This window comes from Diceros bicornis, chromosome 12 (assembly GCF_020826845.1).
Source record: "Diceros bicornis minor isolate mBicDic1 chromosome 12, mDicBic1.mat.cur, whole genome shotgun sequence".
In the NCBI taxonomy this organism is placed as follows: Eukaryota; Metazoa; Chordata; class Mammalia; order Perissodactyla; family Rhinocerotidae; genus Diceros; species Diceros bicornis.
The window spans coordinates 30,249,124-30,272,089 of record NC_080751.1 but is presented as its reverse complement, the minus strand read 5'-3'; the positions used below and the strand labels follow the sequence as shown (position 1 = coordinate 30,272,089).

The 22,966-nt window shown below is 37.0% G+C and overlaps 1 protein-coding gene across 10 annotated transcripts in view; it reads left to right on the top strand.

Moving 5' to 3' along the window:
• The window catches only part of CCDC85A (coiled-coil domain containing 85A), a 191,922-nt gene that overhangs the window by 138,501 nt on the left and 30,455 nt on the right, over positions 1 to 22,966 (top strand). For 7 of the 10 annotated variants that reach the window (XM_058551193.1, XM_058551191.1, XM_058551190.1 and 4 more), the window contains exon 3: positions 12,689 to 12,765. The exons of 2 other annotated variants lie outside the window; for them this stretch is intronic. In XM_058551193.1, the coding sequence (XP_058407176.1) occupies positions 12,689 to 12,765 (77 nt within the window). Of the gene's footprint in view, positions 1 to 12,688; positions 12,766 to 22,966 lie in introns of those variants that run through there. One more of the 10 variants, XM_058551196.1, reaches the window with a different exon arrangement.

Genomic DNA, 22,966 nt, shown 5'->3' with positions numbered 1-22,966 from the left:
CACTTATTTGCATCTTAGGAAAAATACAGTTTTCATTCTTTCAACAAATGTATCAATTGAGTGATGGTGTAGTGCTCAGGTGTAACGATACGAGAATTTAAATCAATCAGACTCTGTTCGTGCTAATCAAATTCTTTGATAATTGCTTAATCTGACCTTCGTTCTGTGTCTCCACAGGGTCTATGTTCTCCAGCAGTGAGGGGTATTCTTAATGTTGCAGATGGTGGGCTTTGCTGGGGCAGACCTCAGGTTGAGTTCCAGAATTGCACTCTACTAATTTTGTGACTTTGAGGAGTTACTCAACATCTCTAAGCCTTCAATCTTTCATCTCTAAGATGGGGACAATAATACCTGCTTATTGGTTTTGAAGTGAGGATTAAATGCATTAATGCATGTGAAAAATGCTTGTGCCTTTTAAGCAAAGTGCTTGATAGATGACGAATCAAGTTAAAGTTATTTGCTGTTATTTGCATTATCTGATGTACTTGCTTGACCAAATTGATTAATCTGTTGTTGCCTAGTAACTGTTCAGTGAAGACAAAATGGTCAAATCCTTGTGAATCTAGACGAGCCCAAATGAACTTCAAGGTCAGCAGGAATTTTCCTGGACAGAACTCGCTTTCCCCACTGCGCTATTGTAAGGTGTCTCTAAAACCGAAGGGCATGAAAAACAGAGTGAACACGTTCAGGTTGCCATGTGTTGGCTTTATTTAATAGGACTTTTGAGATTTATTTCCTTTTATAATTTTACTAATGGCAGGACACAAATCTTAATATCTTAAGTTTGGTTAGAATACCATTGTCAAATAAAATGCTTAGATTAGGTTATAGTTTTTTGCCTCTTTGTTTTTGCAAGCATTCAGTAATTCATTCTCAACAATGGTAAACTAATATTCCTTTATACTGAGATTAAGGTTTTTTTTTTTTTCTTATCCTGATAACTTTCTTTAGTGAAAGGAGTTTTTAAGTGTACAGAATTTAGAAGAGAAATCTGTAAGGTGGTATTCTTAAAGAATAGTATTTTTAAAGGTAAACAAGCCTCAGACAAACCTATTTAACTTTCATAATCAGAACTGGTATGCATATACCACATGGGTATGCTTTATTCCCTTTCTCAGAACATATAACAGTGTCTTAAATATCCTCTGCTTCCTCAAGGCCTTGTACATGGTAGATATTCTATAAATGTTTGTTTAACGAATGAATGAAAGAATAACAACATAACGTACATACACTGTTAGAAATCCTATCTTAGCTGCCTTTAGCAGTTAAACCACTAATAAGGATTCCTGTAAAATGCGTGATAATTGTAACCCAGGAATTGTGAGTCGTAAAGAGTCTTAAAGATCATCTATTTCAGTATTCATGTTTTATGAGGGAAAACTAAAACCCACGGAGCCAGCGCTCTTATTCATGTGCTCTACTTTACTCCTTCCAGAATTACTGTGGGAGAGCAGGGGGTCCCAAATGAAGAAGAATGAAAGAGTCATCCTAAAAGGAAGCAGCAGGAGAGAAGCAAGAAAATGGGAGGATAGAATTTAGGGATGAAACAGAGGTGAGAGTGAAGAAGGATAGAGAGATCTCGTTAAAATTTACCCAAGCAGAAGAAACACAAGACCTGTGCCAGGTCTACAAGGGAGGCTGGGTGCTTGTTCAGTTTTCTGAGGCTCAGGGCTGGGGAGAAGGGGATTGTGTGTGGGTATCTGTCATGTGGCTCTTCCTCCTCCACTAGGTTTCTGTATTCAGACCCTTCTCCATCCCCCATGCTTCCTTTCAACAAGAGCTCTCTGCCACTGACTCACGTTTAAACAGAAACTCCCAATTTTTATCTGAGCTCCACACTGGTATATGTGACTGCCTACTCCATCTCTTACCCTGGATGTCTAGTCTAACATGAACAAAATAGAATTCTTGATTTCAAACCCCAATCTTGCTTGTTCTTCAAGCCATCTCACAGTTACCACCACCATCCCCTAGTTGCCCATGCCGAAAATATAGCTATGAACTTGGATTCCTTTTGTTTATAATACCTCACATCTACTCCATACCTCTGTTTTGTCGGCTCTTCCTCTAGGAGACACATTGAATTTGGCCACTTCTCTCTGCACCTCTGCAGTGGCTCATTTACAACCCACAGTCATGTCTCAGCCCACCTCCTGCAGAGGCTCCCTCAATGATCCCCTGACCTTCACTCTCCATCCTTTTTTGTCTGCCCTCTACAGAGCAGCTAGGATGATTATTTTAAAGTATAAGTCAGATGATGTCACTATAACATACCAATCCTCCCCTCCGCAGTGGCTCTCCGCTCCAAACAGTACAAAATCCAAGCTTCTTACATTGGTTCACTGACACCGTAGGTCTTATCTCCTTCCTATGCTCCAACTTGATATTCACCCCTTTCCCCTCACTTTTTTTACCTCACTTTGGCCACTGCAGCCTTCCTTCCATTCTTCGAGTGCCTCAGGCTCGTTCCTACTTGGGGACTTTGCAAATTCTGTTCTTGCTCTTTGGAAAGCTCATTCCCAGATCTTTTCATTCAGGTTTCAACTTGGATGCTCCAGATCTTCTCTGATGATCCAGATCTTAGCTAAAGTGGTGGAGGGCATACAGGGGAGCAGTGTACTTATTTGTGTATGTGTCTGTCTGTAAGTCTTCCCTACTAGAATGTTCCTTGAGTGGAGGAGCCCTTTTTGTTTGTTTTCACTGAAGTGTTTGTAGCGCGTGGAAGAATGTCTGGTAGATAGTAAAGGCTCCATAAATATATGTTACCTGACTGTGATTACAAAGTGTTGATAAATATACCAAAATAGCTAACATGCAAAAAAATGTTCCAAAGTATGTGGTCTTCCCAATTTCGTCTATCTAAACTAACTAAATTCATCCATTATCTAACTAGATTCATCTGTATCTATGTGTATCACTTTGTGTATGGATAAATAATGCTAAAACATTGTGAAAACTTTGCTTTTTTGCTTTTCTTATGTAAGGGAACTATTTTTTAATTGTTTCCCTGAGTTGGTTTTGCCAAATATTGTTTCATAGCCAGTGCAAAGAGTATATATAGGCTAAATTGAACAAAATTTTTATGAACTCCCGATTGATGGAAGCCAAATTAATGATGCTTTTCTGTATGATTTGATAAAATTTTTATTTTGCTGAAAAGTACGACAGTAAAAAAGCAACTATATATAAGCTTTTATAAACGTCTAAATATACATAAAAAGTCAAAATAATTATCCTAAGAGAAAATAACATTTTTATAGATTTACTGTCTTTTGAAAACTTGTTTTTTACAGATTTACTTCCTTGTTCATTTGTTGACAATACCGACAAGATGCACTTTCAAGGGGGCCACATACATTGAAGAAAATTGTTATGTTTATTAAAATAACATCAATTTTTATCCTCGGGCATTGGGAAAAGGCAGTTATTTTCTCTGGGAAACGACAACAAAACAGCAGCAACATAACAGTAGAAAGTAAGACACATTTTAACCCTGAATAGCTGTAAAAATGGTGCCCATGCTAAACAGCTCCTTGGAGTTTGAAATTTTTTCCATATAGTCCCCTGTCCCTTAGCCCAATTTATTGCTGCTCAGCTAGTACCTCTTTTGTGAGGCTGTTGCTTTCAAAGGGCACAGAAAAAGTGAAGGCAATTTTGGGGCATAAAAAGTTCTTCTAAGCCAGACTTCAGTTTAGCTTGCTTGCTGTTTTGTGTTTTCTGGGTGGAAATCTGACCACATTTTGAGTTAACTGCTTCAAACTGTCCTGGGAGCACAAAACTTTGAGTAGCAGGCAGAGCAGTTGGGGACAGAAGGACAAGGACGTTCATTCATTCATTCCTTCAACAACAAGTTATTAAATACCTTCTAGCACATAGCACTGTGCTGGTCATAGGGCAGCTCAGGAAAGAGCTGTAAGGCAAGGCCTTGCCCGTGGAGCCTCCAGCTTAGAGAGAGAGAAATGGAAGCTGAAACAACCAGCTGCCAATTCCAAGGAGTAGGGACAGGTGGATGATAGCAAAAATACAACAGCATGCCCTTTTCTCCCATTTTAATAACACTTTCATTTGGGAAGAGGAGATACTTGAACAATGTATGGTGATTATTTTCTGGTAAAAAAGTTAGGCCATAGACCCTGAAAATTTTTTTTTTCTGATTTCTAAATTGATTTATATACAAATCATTGGATTTGAATATCCATTTAACTGTTTGCTCTTTTATAGAATGTAATACATGAAACAAAATCTGGACTGTTTAAAAAAATACAGCACTTGCATGGCACTAGGAGAATAGCACTCATGCTTTTTTTCTGTTAAAGCATTCTTGGAAATGATGTAATATTTCCAGGCTTCATTCTAATTAAAATAAACAGGACAACACATTGTTCTGTTTTCTTTTCCATTGAAATGACAGATTTTTCGCTTCACAAAGAGACATAGCCTGTTTTGATATGGACCACTGCCCACTGCGCTCCTCAGCCTGCTCTCTGACAGCTCAGAGCCCCTCCCTCGACCCAACTGACACCCCTCTTGTGCCCCGCAAATATGCTTGCTCTTGCACCTTCTGTACACCCCTTGCAGGGAGGGGCTTGGAGGAGAATGTCCAGATGAAGTTTGAATTCCTATCAGTGAGTATTTCTAATCAAAAGGGAACCTTATTAACTTAAGCAGATTTCCAGCTGAAGGGCACTTATATTGTATTCTAAGATGCTGGTGGTAGAGATGGTCCATATTTTGCACATTCTCCACAGCTGTTTTTCTGTCTGTCTCTCTTCTCTTTCTCTCTACCTGGCCTTCTGCTGTCTCTTTCTTTTCTACTTTCCTTCTCCCCGCAACATGCACACACACTTTTTTTTTTTTCTGAGGAAGAGTCACCCTGAGATAACATCTGTTGCCAATCTTCCTCTGTTTTGTATGTGAGCCGCTGCCACAGCATGGCTGCTGATAGACAGGTGGTGTAGGTCTGTGCCCAGGAACCGAATCTGGGCCACCGAAGCAGAGCACACCAAACTTTTAACCATTAGGCCATCAGGGCTGGCCCTCGCACACACATTTTTTGAGCCTGGTGAAAGTACATTTCAAATTTTCTTACTGAAATTACCCACCAATGATTAGATCTGACATAATTTGAGAACCTCCCCAAAGTTTCCATCCAAAGTTTGTTTCATAGAATGTTTTTCAAGTGGCACAACAGAATTGATATTAGGCTCCATTTAAATACAAATCCTGTCTTGCCTAGAGTGACTGAAAAGTGTAAACCTATACTATGAAATAATTTCCTTTCAGGGCACTACCTACATAACTGGTTGGTTGACTCTTCAGTCAGTTTTTACTGTGTCAGACACAATTCTGGGCACTTGGAGTGAATCATTCAACACAACAGACAGTGATCCTGCCTTGTGGAGTTGACACTCTGGTGGGAGGAGACAGATCTCATACACTAAACATGACATATGAACAAGCTAATTTATGTGATATAAGGTGATAAAATATTTTCAAGAAAATAAAGTACAAGAGGATAAAGGAGATCAGGAATGTGGGGTGGAGGTGGGGGCAGCTTGAAGGATTACATGAGGTAGACTCAGTGGGTCTCATTGAAAAGCTGATATTCGAACAAAGACTTGTAGGAAGTGAGGAAGTTAGCCAGGCAGCTGTCTGGGGGAAGAGCATTCCAGAAAGCAGGGACAATTAAAGCAAGAGCATACCTGGGGTGTTCAGGAACTGAAGAGAAGCTGTGTGGCTGGAGCAGAGGGTGGGACAGCATGAAGTCAGAGAGGTGCCAGGTGGCCAGACCATGTGGGGCCGGGCTGGACTTTTTAAGGACTTTGGCTCTTCTCTGGCACAAAATGATGAGCTACTACAGGGTTTTGAATGGAGAATGACATGATTGGACTTAGCATTTTAGAAGAAACACTGGCTGCTGAGGGTTTGAAATAGACTTTGAATGAAAATAGACGTGAGAGAGAAGGCAAGAAGAGAAGCAGGGACACCTGTTAGAAGACTATTGTGAGGTTGCATTTTCAGGATATTTTGGAGGAAGGGTCAGCAGAATTTCCCAGTGGATGGGAAGTGGGGTGTGTGAGAGAGTAGAGCCAAACATAATGCTAAGGCTTTTGTCACAAGGAAAGCCTAATAATCAAAGCCTAAAGTCTAGGTCTAAGTATAAACAGCCAAAAAGAGAACAAGTTTTTAAAAATTTAAGCAGTGGAGACAAGACAAACAGATCCCTGTCTCAAACTGCTCTCACTTCCCCCTTACTGATTAGATTCCAGAATACAGAGTCTTCCCAGCCAGGACCTGTACACTCACCTTTCCTGATGCCTAGAACTCTCTTCTCCAAGATCCCTGCATAGTTGGCTTATTTGCAGGTCATAGTCCTCAGAGAGCTCTTCCTACGTCTGCTCCCTAATGTAGCTGTCTTCCCCAATCTCTCTATGCTATACTCTGTTTTGTTGTCTCTGTTGCACATATCACCTTCACAAAAGATCGTATTTGCTTTTCATTGTCTGTCTTTCGCCCTGGAATGTGAGATCCATGAACACACAGACCTGTTGCTGTTGCTTGCGGCTGTATCCCCAGTATCTAGAACAATGTCTGGCACGCAGCAGATAATCACTATTGGGTGAAGATGTCTTGATGTTAAAGTAAATCAACCAGCATGTATTAAACCCCCGCAGGGAACACGACCAGTCACTGTGTAGGGTTTAGGGGAGTATTTTCATGTAGCATGTTTGGGCCAAAAATGACTACATGAAAATAAATAACATAAGAAAGTAGATAAAGAGAAATCACAAGGCACTCAATGAGTTGAGAAGAAGGAAGACTTGAAAGAGATTCATGGAGTGGGAAGAATTTAAAATTATAGAATTATTGAACTTCAGAGTTAAAGGGACCAGCCCAACAGCATATATAGGTAGAAATCTTTACAGCATCTCCTTGAGCTTTCTCCAAGCACCTCTAATAACATGAAGCACATTATCATACAAAGCAGTATATTCCAATCTTTGGATATTCTAATTTTTTTAGAAAGCTATTTTTCATACCATGCATAGAAGAATAAGGAGTATTGGACCAGGGAGAGTGGAATGAATATTTGGCCAGGGGTTGGTGTGGGCAGGGACCCAGAGCTAAGAGAACTTGGGGCCGGTGAAGAACAGTGAACAGGTTTCCATGGGAGGAACGGGATAGAAAATAACTCATATTTCTTTCAGGTTGGCACAGAGAGAAGGGTCTGAGAAGAGTAGAATTAGCTTCATACATAATGGACTCCAGCAAAACCTGACTTCATTTTTTACTTACTTAGGACTATTAAAACTCCCATTAAAAAAAAAAATTATGTCTGCGAATAAAGCAATCTGAGTTAAATATCCAGGCAAATCTGAAAATGCAGATTCCAATGAGATTTTTGTTTAATAAGAAAAGCGTCAAATTATAGTGAGAAATGTAGTCACTTATACTTCTGGAGCTAATATGAATTCTAAGTAGGAGGTTGACCTTTGCTTGCCTGAGGAAGAAAGAGAAACACTTTTAGTCAGAACAGCAAAAATTTTTAAAATATATAGTTCTGAAGTAATTTCCTTGGGAATGTGTAAAAGCCTATGGATGGTGGGATTAATTTGGAACTAATCCAAGCAGTGTCTTGAGAGCTCAGGGTTTATTGAAGAGATTGCCTCCAGATTTGAAATCATGTGGCTGTTGGACTCTCTCTGGCCGAGGGAGACTAACTCTTAGCCACAGAAAAGCTAACCATAAACCCATTGCCATAATAGTCTTTTAAAAAATTTTCCTCCTGTACACTCTTCCAAATGCTGTAATTTGTCTCAGAGTGGACCATTGCCAGATTTTATTTTCTGTCCTGAAATTTTGGAGACCAGACGACACTTCCTCTAATCAAAACCACTCAGAAGTTTGACAAACTGTAGACAGTTGCAACCACCAACGATAAACCTTTTATGTACAATAATCAGAGTAATTCATGAGTGATTTCAAGGATGGGTGTTTCCCTAGGGAGAGAAACGCTGCTTTAGAAACCAAAGGGAAATAAGAGGGTTTAACTTTTTGATCAGACTATTTTCAAACTAGCAGAGGAAAAAGTCGAGCTACTTTATATGATTTAATGCATTTCAGGTAAATTGAAGTGAAGTCAAGTCCAGGATATTGTCCAAGGAAAATATCAAATTATTATAAAGGTAAAAACCCATCCAGAATATCTAAAATCAAAAAGAAAAAAAAGAGAACTGAGAAGCTTGATATCACTTAATGATTAGGAGATCCAAGATAGGAATCACTGATGCCCCAGCAATGACACAAAATCTTTTGAATATATTTGACTAGTCCCCAGTGTTAGAGGCCAAGTTCACTACTTTCTGGGCTTTATTTATTCTGTCACCTGCCAAATAAGTCAGGAGATTAGGGGCAGGTTGGATTAGGAGATCTCTAAGGTACATTTCAGTTCTAAAATTGAAGCCATTTAGATGTGAATTTAGTGGAATTCTCATGACTGTTTCTTTTTTTTTTTTTTTTCTTTTTTCTCCCCAAAGCCCCCAGTACATAGTTGTATATCCTAGTTGTAGGTCCTTCTAGTTATTCTATGTGGGACACCACCTCAGCATGGCTTGATGAGTGGTGAGTAGGTCCGCACCCAGGATCCAAACCGGTGAACCATGGGCCACTGAAGCAGAACGCATGAACCGGGCCAGCCCCTCATGACTGTTTCTTATACTTGTTTTATTGCAAGAAGTGCTGTGAACTTTTACATGTAGGTTCAAAGAAAAGTGAGATACATGGAGAGAAATGGTTTCTGCTTTGAAAATATGTCCAAGATTTACCCAAAGAACATCTTGAAAATGTCGTTGAATTTTCACATTGGTATTATTTGCTTGACTTTGCTTTTTTAATGTGTAGATGTCCATAGGTTTCCCAGGGTGGAAAGAGAAATAAAATACCTTTTGGGGAGATTAAAACCAAATCATCATCTGCATAGCTGTGATTTGACATTGGCTTTTCAGATCCATGGCTGTGGGACGCAACTTGACCTTTCCTCCTTCTGCCCCCAGTAGGTCCCTTACTCTTCCTTCATGTGATTCCTTTCCCTCTTCCCTGTTTACAACAGGATCATTCTTGGCTTCTGGCCCTTGTCCATCCTGTAGCTCCACTCGCATCTCTCTGGCCTATCAAACTTGTGTTGATCCATTAAGCTGAAGCTTCTCCCTAAGAACTACAGTCAATATTGATCTTTCTGTACTCCTGTTTCATGTGATTTAGCACTGAATTTCATATTACCTTATTATCATCTTTATTTTTTCCTCTTATCTCTGCCTAACTGGTTAGACACTTCTTGAAGATAGGATCCTTCCTCAATATGTTGTATATCTATGTAGAGTAGAGCAGAGATTTGGCTGTTTTTCAAGAGGAGTCTTCATCTCTTTTGGAGCCTCATTCTCAGAGTTCTGAAAGCCAAAATGAAATTCTGAAATCTCAGTTTTAACAGCTGTCAGTCACTGATATAAAATGTAATGATCAATTCAAATTATAGTACATTCTATTGCAGTTGTGTGTGTGTGTGCATGCATGTATCGCTTTATAATAAAAAGAATGCCAATTTTTGTGAGACACTTCTCTTAGGTCAGGGCACAGCTGTTCTCCACATTCCCTGGGTGTAATGGAAGACCAGCTGATTTTATAGTTGACACCACTCTGGAAGTCCCCTGAGTAAGGAAGAAAGGGAAAGAAACAACATGGTGAAGGGGTTGTTGCAGACATGGCTGAATATGTTCCAGCACACCAGGGGCTCTTTTACTTTCTTACACACGAGAAGATTTTATCAGCTTTTTTCTAATGATCAGCTAGGACTGGGATGTGGACTGTGATATGAATATTTTAAAATTATGGAGTTTCTGTCACTTTATCCTCTTATGTTTTATTTAAAAATGTTTACGTATTTTCCTCTCTGGTCATAGGTTGGGTTCTAGTAGTCAGGCTTGGCTAGCCTATGGTGCAATAAGAAATCAGCCTTAGAATTTCAAGGTTTAACAGAACAAATATTTATTTTTCTCTCATGTCACAGTCTAAGGATTGGGTGGTTTCTTCAATGGCTTTTCATATAGGGACTTGGGGACTCAGTGATGATCTTACAATATATTCCAGAACAATGTTTGCCTACTCTCATTAAAGGATTATGCAATAAGTTTCTTGATGAATAAAACAACCAACAGCATGAATTCTCTTACTTATGCATGCAGATCAGCTCTTCGTCCTGTTTCCCCCCCAAGGAGGAGTTTTCTCATTTGTTGTATCCGTTCATTGTTAAGTAATAATAACAATAGAGACTGAGCCTGGAACAACAGGACCTTCTGGAACACAGCGCACGGGTGTGTAATTCTAAAACAGAATTTGTATTATGAGAAACTTAAGACTTGGCAATAACTGGCCTTCTCTTCATCCCATCCCTGGAACAGTGGCTGACACAAATCAGTGACACAATAAATACTTGTTAAATGGATAAACTCAAAACTCTCCTTAGCTTTGTCTTCCCCATAAAGCTAATTTTTTCATTATTTTACCTGTCTAAAAATATTCCCTACCTTTTCCTGTTCCACCCCATATTTTCAGTGAATGCTTTGAAATAAAGATTTGGGCTTGATCCATTATAACTTGACATTAAAAATTGGAGTTAAGAAATGTTTTCCAAATTCAGGAATTTACCCCCTTTTTTTGAACTGACATAACCTGACTTTCATAATATAAGCAGAAGCTTAGTGAAACCTTCAAATATGTAAACTGCAAATATTTAAAAGAGAGATTGATTAAAGTGACTGAAGATAATTACTGAATTAAAATCCACTCAGTGGCATTTTCCAAATGTCACCTGAATTACTCTGTATAGAGTCATTTCAGCTGCTTTAAGTATCACAGCCTTAGGGATGGTAGTATAGGGATGATAAAGGTAAGATGTAATTGTGACCAAAAAGAAAAGAATTGTATTTGCTCATGGTTTAAATAGAATATTTCTGAGCAGCTTTTCACTTGCGTGGCCCTTATCAAACGCTGGTTTTTCTGGAGTGGAAAGTGGGGCTTGCAAAACTGTGTAAATCAGGCAATCTACATTCACATTTTGATGATCTGCAAATCACTTATTCATTTGCTAGAGTAAAGCAGATTCATGAAATCAATGTTTGTTATTCATTTATGCTGTGTACTTTTTTTTTCCTGTTTCGAAGAGTCCATAAAGCAAACTCTTAACATTTCTTTGAGCTAAAAAATGAGAGCATATTTCTAGCAAATATCTTCAGTTTCCTTTACCTTGTAGTTTCTCTTACATAAGGAATGCTCAAGGCTGTGTTCTCCATTGATGTGAGATCAGTGGATGGTTATATTAATGTCAGTGATGGGGACTTTCTGCAAACATTTGTGAAAACAGGCATGCTATAAACTGGTCAGGGATGAGCTTAATTGTTACATTTGTGAATTAATGACTGAAGCTTATGTATTTTAAGAAAATGTTATCTTGTTGCTTTGGAGGTCAAAAAAATGAAATTGAGTTCATATAACCAATTTCCATATAAAAATTGTAGAGTTTGCATGATGAATTTCAGATCAAGGTGTTAATTTGTATCAATAGCCATCCTACCTTCGGATTGTTAAGGGCTCCAAATACTTACCTCTTAAATGCACTGCCGTCTGGGTCTCGCCTCTTGATCTTTTGCATTTCTGAGGCTGATCTGCTGCTTTAATATTAACTGTGGAAATATGCTCTGGAAGGATTCTATTGTCATGTACATTTCACTGTACCTAAAATATGTTTGTCTTTGGTAATGAATTAATTGCAACTATGTTGCTATATGATGCACTTGAATATTTTTGCTTTAATGAAGAAGAGTTACTGTGAGATTGTTCCTCAAAATGAAACACCGCTTTCCTCCAGCTGTGACCCCTTTCCTGACATAAAGCTATAAACTGTAGTGTTTCACTGTGGATCAGACACTAAGCATGATGCTGATTCTGAGCTTTCAGCACACACCTGAGCCGTGAAGATACGAAAACAAGAATGAATTTCAAGTCTGCCCTGGTTTTTTCCTGAAGATTTGGAGAAAACTTGGATCTGTCACACTCAGCCAAAACAAAGTCAAAATTCAGCCTGTCTCTAATTATTTAGCCCTTTCGTAGCCAATCTCTGAATTATAGTCATAATATTTGTAGATTTGTGAGAACAAATGTTGCTCTTAAGACTAGAAATATTTATTGGAAAAATGAAAGGAGCTGGATATTTGAAATATTTTTTTTTATTTTTAATATGACCTTGTAATTTATCTTGGTTATAATTTTACAAAAAAAACTCTTGTGTGGGACAGCTCATTGAAAGCTCAAAATGCACAAAATAAGTAGAAAAGAGGGAATAAGTGTCTTTAAGATGTCTAATGTTCGGAGGGGCTACATGGTATGCAAAAGCCTGCAAGCTCACCACCTATACATTTCTCTAAGTCTCTTTAACATTGTACAGTTGTTCAAACTGCTTGTAGTTTCAATGGCTTCTCTTATAGTTTTTCTGGGGAGAAATCTTTTTTTTTTTTTTTTTAAATACAGACTAAGTAGTCACTACCTGATTTGAATGAATCGAGCCAGAAATATCCTGACAGTACATCAAACAAGACCTGTGTGTATAATGTGAGTTCTTTCTTTTTAATTTTAGAATCAACCTTGTCCTATGTTAGGCAGCTGGAGGCAAGAGTAAGACAGCTGGAGGAAGAAAATCGCATGCTGCCCCAGGTGGGTGACTTCCGGAAGCTCATAGCTAGTCAGTGTCATTTGAGTTGTAGCATTTTATTTGGAATTTAAAGTCTCAATTACATTTTCTCCTTTAAATGATAGAAGTCATTTTGTAAACAGCCATTCATCAATGTAGAGTGTGATTACTTTCCATAATGACCATCATATCCAGATTCTTAAGTGTGATTCTGAAGGATGCAGATGTCTGAAATAAGAATGTAAAATAATTTTGAAAGGAAGAAGAGAGGAGAAAGAAAAACTGAAGAAGTAGGGAGTACTTTTATAGTACTACTCGTATACATCATGCATGTAGTTGGTGAATATAGGGAGGGGACTCCTGTTTAAATAGAAAATTTGCTAATGAAAGTTGTAGGTAGTTTGAAGATTTCATATTTTAATTAGTACTTTCTAAAATTCTTTGTGATATAATTGAACTCTTTCAGTGCAACAAAGTGATGACAGTAATTGACAATTTTTACTTTGGGGCTTAATTTCTTTTCCCTGGTGAATGTAAAGTGGCACTTTTTCTGAGATTTAATGCCTTGCCATATGTTTTACTTATAAAATTATTTCTACGGGATGATATCTTGGTAAGAATGATGTTGGTTAAGGTGGTGGTTCTTGAGAAATGTTTTGTTGAGGAGTTGGACAAATCTCCTGATTCTAGGTTGGTTTCCTTTACAGACAGGTAGACAATAATGTATTTTAGTATTTTATAAAAAGGAGTTTTCTAAGCATTTATTCACTAGTGTTCTTTTCACATTCTGGTGATTATTTCTATTTCATAAGTGACTAAGGGAAAATTAAACCTCAAACAGCTAGTAAACAGTAGTTTAAATGAAAAGACAAAGACTGGTTATAATTCAGGAGAAGATATATGAACATTAATGCAAAGATGCTTTGGAAAGACATTTTAGGCCTTTTTAATCTTGTTTTGTTTTTAAACTGCTTTTGCTTATTAATGATGATTTGGTCTATCAGGTACTGCATGTAAAAATGCCTTTCTCTTTCTTCCACTGGCCGACCATCTGGCTAGAAATCATGAGATTAAGTGAAATGAATCTACTTCTCTCCCTTCTCAAACTATACATCTGTCAATACTCATGATGACAGAAGAGATCATTTGCATCACGCAGTAAAATACTACTGGTAGAATATTTTCTTTGCTGTTATATACTTTTCATTTTTTAAATTTTCTTTGCCATTTTTCCTTTTATATTGGATTCACAGTATGATTGTGCTAGGACCCTTGACTGAAAACGTCTAACTTAGTCTTTGTTCCAAGAAACCTAAGAAATATAATTAGTTTATTGTGAATATTATATATATAGTTATATCATCTCTGAGGCAACTGGGAATGTAAATGAAAAGAAAGAGGAAAAAAGAGATACATTTCTTAGTTTCCCTGAGTGGGAATTGAGGCTCACATCCAACATTGAAATGCTAGAATGTGTGCTGTCATTGAAAAAGAGTCACAACAAATGTGAAAATCATTACAAGATTGGTTTTTAAAAATCTGTGAAAGTGAGTGTTAGAGGTGTTGAAGGGAAATCAGAAGAGTCCTCAACTATGCTTGATATGTGTGTGCATATTTAAATACATGGTACTTGCATAGTTAAGAATAGAAGACATTAAACAACTTTTCAGGTTAAAGTGTTCAATCATGTTTTTAAATGCATTACTGTTTTCTATCAAGGAAGATTGTTTGTTTTTTTCCTCCACAAGAAATGGCTAGGAGAAATCACGCTGTATTGAATCTAAGATGTTATTAATGTGGGATGCACCATTGTCGTATGTACTGTTACGAAAGAAAAAGTATCAATTTTACCATGTCAGATTCTTGCTGATTTCAGAGATGTTAAAATGGAAAAACAATGTTTTGGAATTAAACGGCTTTTTATGTGTCCAAAGTACTTTAATACAAAAAAAATCCATTGTTTGAAATATGCTATTGGACATATGCAAATAATACAATAGATTTGTCTCAGTTTAAAAATGATATTTCTGTTAATTTTTTGTATTTGAGCGTGTTTTCTTTATGTACAGCTAAGATAGATACAATAGAACCACCAGTTGCAACTGCTTGTATAAACACAACTGAAATGAGCATAGACAGTAGATGAGATCTGAGGATGGAAAACAGTAAATGGATCTCAGAGCAGTGAAAATCCTTTAAAGGGAATCCTGGTGGAAGGCTGAGGCTTGGGCTGGATAACACAGAAGCATTTGCAACTTATTCTTAGATGTTATTGGTATTACTAGAAATAGTTATGAGATTTCCCTCCAGAAACTATTTTTGACACATGATGTTAGCTGATTTGCAAGGTCAGTTCAATGCAACAAGCTGATGTCGCTGCATAAATTAGTCTCAGTATCTGAACACTTGATTTTCAATTGTTAGAGCTTGTTCACTGTGCCTTGATTAGAAGATACTCTTTTTTACTTTAAAGTTTATAAAAATATGTCCACTTGTCTTTGGATAAACAGGAATAAGAATATAATAGTTGGCAATAGGAATTCCAAATATATCGTATATGTTTTGTGGCTGTAGCCAAGTCCTTTGCTGATAGTTTAGTGTTTAGACTAATATATAAAGCATTTTCCTGGAGGAAGAAATCTCCTTAATGCTTATTTTTATTCTTTATATAACATGTGTATAATGAACAGAAAGTGACAACTTTGCCCTAACAATACATATTTAAAAATAAACTGATAACTGTAACAAATGCTCGTGGATTTCTCTCTGGTTAGGTGCAAAGTCTTCAATTTCTTAATTTGTAAATTATAAGGTTCCTTCCAGCTCTTACATTTTGTAGGCGTAAGTGTAAATAAAGCTTGAGTCCAGTCTTCTACCCATGTAAAGTTACCAAGTCCTAGAATGAAGTTTTTTATTCAAGAACAGATAGAAGAACTCAGTGAAGATTGAGTTGGTTCCATCCAGTGGTGAAGAGAAGCCCACAGGAGCATGGATGGAATACCAGTACAGACACTATGTCAGATCAACACCCAGTGAGCATAGAGCTCTTTGCTCTGCCATGGTCTCTACCATATCCTGCAAGGATCACTGAGCTGTACTTTAAATCCAGTTTGTGAAGAGTATTTCAAAGGTGTCCTAAAGTAAGAACAGTCTCATTATTTTTAGGAAATGCCGTATTATTTGCTAGGTATTATTTGAAAAGAAAATGCCTTTTTATTTTGATTTTGATAGGAAGACAACATAAGATCTACCCTCTTAACAGATTTTTAAGTGTACAATAAGTATTGTTATCTGTAGATATGATATGGTACATTTGATCTCTAGAACTTACTCATCTTACATAACTGAAATTTTTACATGTTGATTAGCAACTCCCCATCTGGCCCTTGCCCCAGTCCCTGGCGACCACCATTCTTTTCTTTGCTTCTGTGAGTTTGACAGTTTTAGATACCTCATATAAGTAGAATTTGTCCTGTTGTGACTGGCTTGTTTCACTTGGCATAATATTACTATATGATCCAGCAATCCCAGTTTTGGATATTTACCCAAAAGAATTGAAATCAGGAACTCAGAGATATTAGCAGTCCTATGTTCATTGCAGCATTATTCACAATAGCCAAGATGTGGGAGCACCCTAAATATCCATCAACAGAGAATGGATAAAGAAAATGTGGTATATACACACAGTGGGATATTATTCAGTCTTGAAAAAGAAGGAAATCTTGCAATATGTGACAACATGCATGAACCTTGAAAATGCTTTTTTGAAAGTTGGTACAAATGATCGCTAAAGATCACCTGAAGTGAGGCTATTCTTCCTTGAACACAAAAACTAATGGGAACATTTTTTACAGATTACATTTTAAAATATTTCAAAGGATTGCATCTAACCTCTCATAATACACATGATGCTAAAACTGCTCAGACTGGTCAGTCAGCTTCACTATGTACGTATTTAATGTGATATGAACCCTAAGTGAAGATGGTGTGTTACTTAAGTAAACGTAGCTGCTATCTATGAAATTTTTATGAACTTTTAAATCCAGTGAGGTAGAGTCACCCACAATGACATAAGTAGGCATTTATAGATAAAAGATTCAACATGGTATAAAGTTGTGGTTGTAAGGAATGTTACATCAAATTTAAAAGGAACATACCTACTTCATATATACCTTTACACATAGACACAAACTTTCTCTGGATAAAGAGTCATAGATTTTCAAAGCTGGGTAGAGCCTTACAAACCACATTGTGCAACCTCCTCTTGTAGTGAAAGCATATAAGGATCACAGAGATTAGGAGTCTAGTTCTGGTCAGACAGCTACTTAAGGACAGACTCAGGCCAAGATGTAGGCCTATTCGGTGTTCTTTCTGGCACACACACAGTGCTTCCTTTAATCATTTCATACCATTAATGTAATTCAGTGTAATTAAGCTGCTAAATCTATTTTTATCTTATTGCCAAATTCTTTTTTTTTAACTTTTATCTTAAAATGTTAGCATTGGATCTGCTTAACCATCTAAGATTTGTTGGTCATTTAATCTGTTCCTGCTTTAAGGGAAATATTCTATTTTTCTTAAAGCCACAGTATCTATCATAAATGAAAAAAATACATTTTACCGAGTCTTCTCCTCCCTGACACATTTCCAGAATAATTCAGAATCATAAAATTTTGTTGTACAAACATATACCCATATCGGCATGAAAAATTCATACTTAACAGGATGTATTCAGAGACGGTCTTTCTATTCAGAGTGAATTAGAAGTAGGGAAGTGAGGAACAGACAGTTACAGTAGTGGTTTTCAAGGTATATACCCATTAAATTTGATATTTTAACCCAAATTCAAAAACCTGGCTTAGATCTCTCTACTTATTCCATTGTCCTTCTCTTGATGGTCACAAGGATTTTTAATCCAGACCTAGCCAATATGTTTATATGCTGTATCTACAATGAAGTCTATTTAACTAGAAAATATCTTAAAGTGGGTAATATAGAATACCTATCTGATGATTTTATTATAAATAGTACTGCCCTTTGAAGATATCAGTCACTATTCAGACATAACCATGAGGTAAAAACTATTATTTTTTTAAACTAGTCTCACCTATTCTGTGTTGAGTTTGGATTTTGCATCTTGAAGAGGGCTAGAGACGAGAAACAAGCAGTTCACTGCGATTCCAAAGTCAATTAAGTACATTTGTTAAAAGTCCTACCAGGAAATCTGTTCCCTTTTATCAAATGCTCTGGCACCAACATCTGCTTGGAAAGCACTGTATGTCCTCTGTGCCCCAGAGACCCTCTCCAAAGCAAACTACCCACCTCCTGAGACCAACATTTTAGAGCAATTTCCAGTATCAGTAAAGGTGTCTTGAACTGCCTGGTGTCGTATGCCTGCCCATGTGCTATGGGTTCAGCAAATGTGTTTGAAAGGCGTGGCAACTGGGTCACCACTGAGTGGACCCCTTTTAGCAAGTGTTTCTATTTCTGTTGTGCTAGCACACACATCAGAGTCTAATTTTAGGAATAGAAATGAAAAATCTCCCTCTCGTGTAATTTGGTTATAATGTGACCTCACAATGCAGCCTTTCAGTGCGTTGGGAAGGAGGCAGGGCCCTTTCCAGAGCGGTTCCTGAACAAAGGAAGAGAACCTGTCACCATTGCCAGAAGTGCTGAAGAAGGTACACAGGAGCTACAGAAATCAAGCTTCTCACTTCCATGGCAACACACCCCAGGTCCAGCGTCACATCTCTGAAAATCCCCCTCACCTGTGTGCGTATGTGGACTACCAGCATGCTGGGCAGAGATGGAAGGAGTCTCTCTGACACATAGGTTTCCCTCATGTGCTTTTCCTTTTTGCTGTGGAGATATTTATTTATTGTTGTTGCTTTTCTCCTTTTCTCATTTTCTGATTTTATGTTTTGCAAGTCATTTTTGTCTTATAGGACCATAAATATATGGCTCTTCTAGGGTTGGAATTGCTCTGAAAAAAAATATATCAATAGCTATTGCACAAAAAACAGAGTAATGCTTTCCAGGGTGCTTAAAGCAAGTAGTGGTATTCTTCAATTGTTATTTGCATGGAAATTGCCATTTTGGCACTTTTGGGGAGTAACTTGTGCAAAAACAATTTTTTTCACAGATAGCAACTCTAATTATGTTGCACAACCTGAGTAGAATCTGGATGCAACTGATAGGAGAAATTACTTAAATTCATTAAAGGTTAGTTGCTGCTGGAGTCATATTTGGGGAAAAAATGGGACTCCACCAGAGGGATAGTGCATGTGGGTTACCATTTTCTCTAAATCACCATGATTTATATAATTGGAGAAAAGAAAGAAAGCTTTTATGTATAGTTCAGTCGAGTTTTCAGAGGACAGATGGGAGCTACGCAAGTGGAATGTGTATTGGAATAAAAGAGACAAATAGATATGGAAAATAAATTTATGGGGAAAAAGTCATGTTGGAAAACCTAAATAAATGGAGACTGGATTAAGGGAAAAGCTAAAGTCTGTCGGAGAAAATATCGAAGGGAGTAAAATTCACAGGAAAAATGTCTAAGGCAACATGGAGGCTCTCAAAGTGGGGGGATTTCCAGCATGCTTGTGTGACCCACTCAAACTTGAGAGTTCTTGTTTGAGAATCTCTGATACATGAGAAATCTTCATTTTATTGAGAGAAGATAGGTGAAATAAAAATGCAACAGAAAATGTAGCTATGCTCCTTATTAAACTTATTAATAGAATTATTGAATTTAAAAAGTACTCAATTATTAGGAACTGTGGTATGAATAATTCATATTTAATGGTGTTACCTTTTTATATCTATACTGGCATATTAATAATTCTATCACTAGGGCATATTAAAAAAAGTTTTTTGGGGGGTGGGTGGCCAGCTCCAGTTGCCTAGTGGTTAAGTTGGGCGCATTCCGCTCTGGCGGCCTGGGTTCGGCTCCCAGGCGCAGATGTTCGCCACTCGTCTGCCAGTGTCTATGCTGTGGTAGCAGCTCACATACCAAAAGAAAGAGGAAGATTGGCAGTGGATGTTAGCTCGGGTGAATCTTCCTCAGCAAAAATAAATAAATAAATTTTAATTTGTAGTAGCCATAAAAAAAGTAGCATTTTTGTTACCTGTCCTTGGCAGAATTTGTCACAAAACATTATAGGACTCTCTCAGTAAAAAGTGTGGCTGTGTAGTAACATCAACTAGAATCACAGATATTTGAATGAGAAGCAAATATGGAGGAATATTTGGGGAAAATCTGAGATGGAACTGTAAGAGAAATTAATGTTACCTTGTAGAAATGGCTTTCTACTCTTGCTTTTTTTTTTTAAATCCAAAGTAAAGTCAAAAATCTTTAAAACGTTAAAGATGAAGCACTCTTCCCTTTTCTAATAGGGTAAGGAAACAGTCTCGTGGAAAATACTGTGTAGTGTTTGATTTGGGAATTAAATTAATTAAATGTAAATGCTACTGGAATATGGATATCAAAAAAACAGTAAATCATGAAAACTTGGCTTAGTTGGGGCTTGTAAAGATGCAAAGATTCCCGTTTGAGCACAGTCTCACGTTGATCTCCGTTTCCGGATGGAGGTCACTACTTCTCTGACTGATGTAAAAGAGACGTTGAAACCACACTGTCCTCCTCTCTGGTTCAGACCTTTCCTTCAATGGGCTTTAGGCTTTTTTTCATTTAAAAGTCTTGTACTCTACTTTCTTTCTTTTCTGTAGCCTGAGCAAAGTAATCATTCTTATAACATTAAAAATTAAAGTTGGTACCAATTCTTAATAATTGGTAGTTGCCTGTATCCTCTAAATGTAACATAGACAACTATAAATGTAATATAGGCAATATCTATATTGTCTAAATATAATACAGATAATAAATGTAATATAGGCAAATAAATATATTCTTTGACAAAAAAAGACAGTTTAGGTAAATAAATTTCTAAGTGATTTGAGACTTTCCTAAATTATATTTAAAAAGCTATCATTGTGTAAAAAATAAGCAAAACATTTTAACTGAGTCATTTTTAGAAACAGACATACTCAGCAGTGACTTTGGGCTCTGTTAGTAATCAAGTAGTTAAAGGAGTCACTGTGAATATGCTAGAACACACACTGAATAGGAATTACAGAAACTAGGACTTGGCCTAATTAGCTGTCAGACCAGGCTAACTTCTGTGAGCCTTATATGCCTTGACTAAAAAAGAGGGTTGTCCTAGGTGATGTGGAAGATTCTACACAGTTCTGCAAATCCAGACTCTCTATCCTGAGAAAGTTTGTGTTTATGTTTAATGTGTATGCAAAATAGGTATGCCCCTTATTATTTTGATATAAAATTCCTTAAAACTACAACTTACACCATACTGGGTCTTTTATTTACAGGTGCATATTTATGTCTTTGTGGGTTATTCTACCTCACTGGGTGTAAAGTTAAAATTTCATCAGATAGCTATTAAATTTAAGTAACATACAGTCATGGGTATATGTCTTTGAAGCTCCTATCATATAAAATACTCATATCCTAGTCTGAGCAGTGTTAGCTTATGTGTATTTTGAGAGATAATGTGCAATTGCCATAATGATTATTTTTCTTCTTTGTATAAAATCATGTGTAATGAACATAAAGACACTAGTTTTTGCTAACAATATACATATTTAAAAATAAATAAGATGAGTGTGATAAATGCTCATGGATTTATCTCTGGTCAGGTGCAAAGGCCTCTGTTTCTTTGGTAAGTGTGGTTTCTTTTATCCCTGAACATTCTGAGCCGGTGTAAATAAAAGCTGTGTCCACGTCTTATACCCATGCAAGATTACCACATCCTGGAATGAATGGGTCTTTATTCAAGAACAGATAGAGAAATGCAGTGAAGAGTGAGTTGATTCTATCCAGTGGTAAAGAGGAGCCCATAAGAAGTATGAGCAGAGTTCCAGTCTTCACCCAGTAAGCACAGCATTCTTTGCGCTGCCATGGTCTCTGTGGTATCCTACAGACGTCACTGAGCTGTACTTTAAATCCAGTTTGTTAACACATTTCAAAGAGAGCCCAAAAGTATGCACAGTCTTAATACTTTTAGGAAATGCAGTGTTATTTATTTGGTATTATTTGAGAAGAAAATGCTTTTAAAAGTTGCTGCAAACGGTAAAGATCACCTGAACTTAGGATAGTCTCTCCCAAGCACATAAACAAATGTAAACATTTTTAAAAGATCACATTTAAAAGTATTTCAAAGGATTTCATATAATAAATGGAGATATGACATTTCACAGGGAGAACTTAAATTATGATGAAAGAGAATAGCAATATAGGAAATATTAGAAAATTTACTTTTACCTCTAATTTATGTGTGTTCCTTGTTTTAAAATGTAGCCTACTTTTCAAGAATTCAATTCTGAGATAAGCCAAAATTAATTACTGTGAAAAAGAGACGAGACATGAGATATCATACATTACTAGTGTGACTAGACTGAGGACAATAACAAGAGAGAATCTGCATATAAATCAAAGTCAGCTGTACTGTGATACACAGAAGGAACAATGTCTAGAGGAAGACAATATTTTTCAAAGGATATCTGATTTATTGGATTCGTTCTTTAGACTAAAGCATCTGAAATAACAGCCCGGAGAAGTGGACTGGGCCTTTCTTTAGATTTTGTTGTCAACGTAGAGAATGAAAGAGGAACTGTAGGAGGTATGTTGCGAGACAATGATCAGTGTTGCTTTTACAGTTTACACGGAGCTTTTATATTGTATCTTTCAGATTGTGTGCCATTGACCCTGTATAATCTGGTAGCATGTTAACATATGAAGCTAATTAAAGCAGGTGTAGGGGAGCAGTATGGAGAAAGAGAGCATATGAAATAAATTATAGGCTTTGCCTTAATTATTTTATGACGTAAGGGCCTTTGATGTCTAGGTAAATAATTCTTAGTGGGAGAAGATTTAGGGTTTATTTTAGAGTTTATTCTAGAAATTCTACACAGTAGTTTCTACGTCAATAAGCAGTGGAGTATTTTGAAAAAACAACCCACCGACATTTGTAAATGTGGCATTACTGAAAGTAATAGTGGATTGTTTCCTCAGGCCACAGCAGCCCAGATTGGAGTTATAGAGATGGAATAAGTTTTTTCTTAGCCCTTGTGAGCTTAACCTTTGGGAGCTGCTCCCTCCTCCAGTATACAGGTTTTCACCTGTCCTCCTGAGTCTGGTCCTAACTT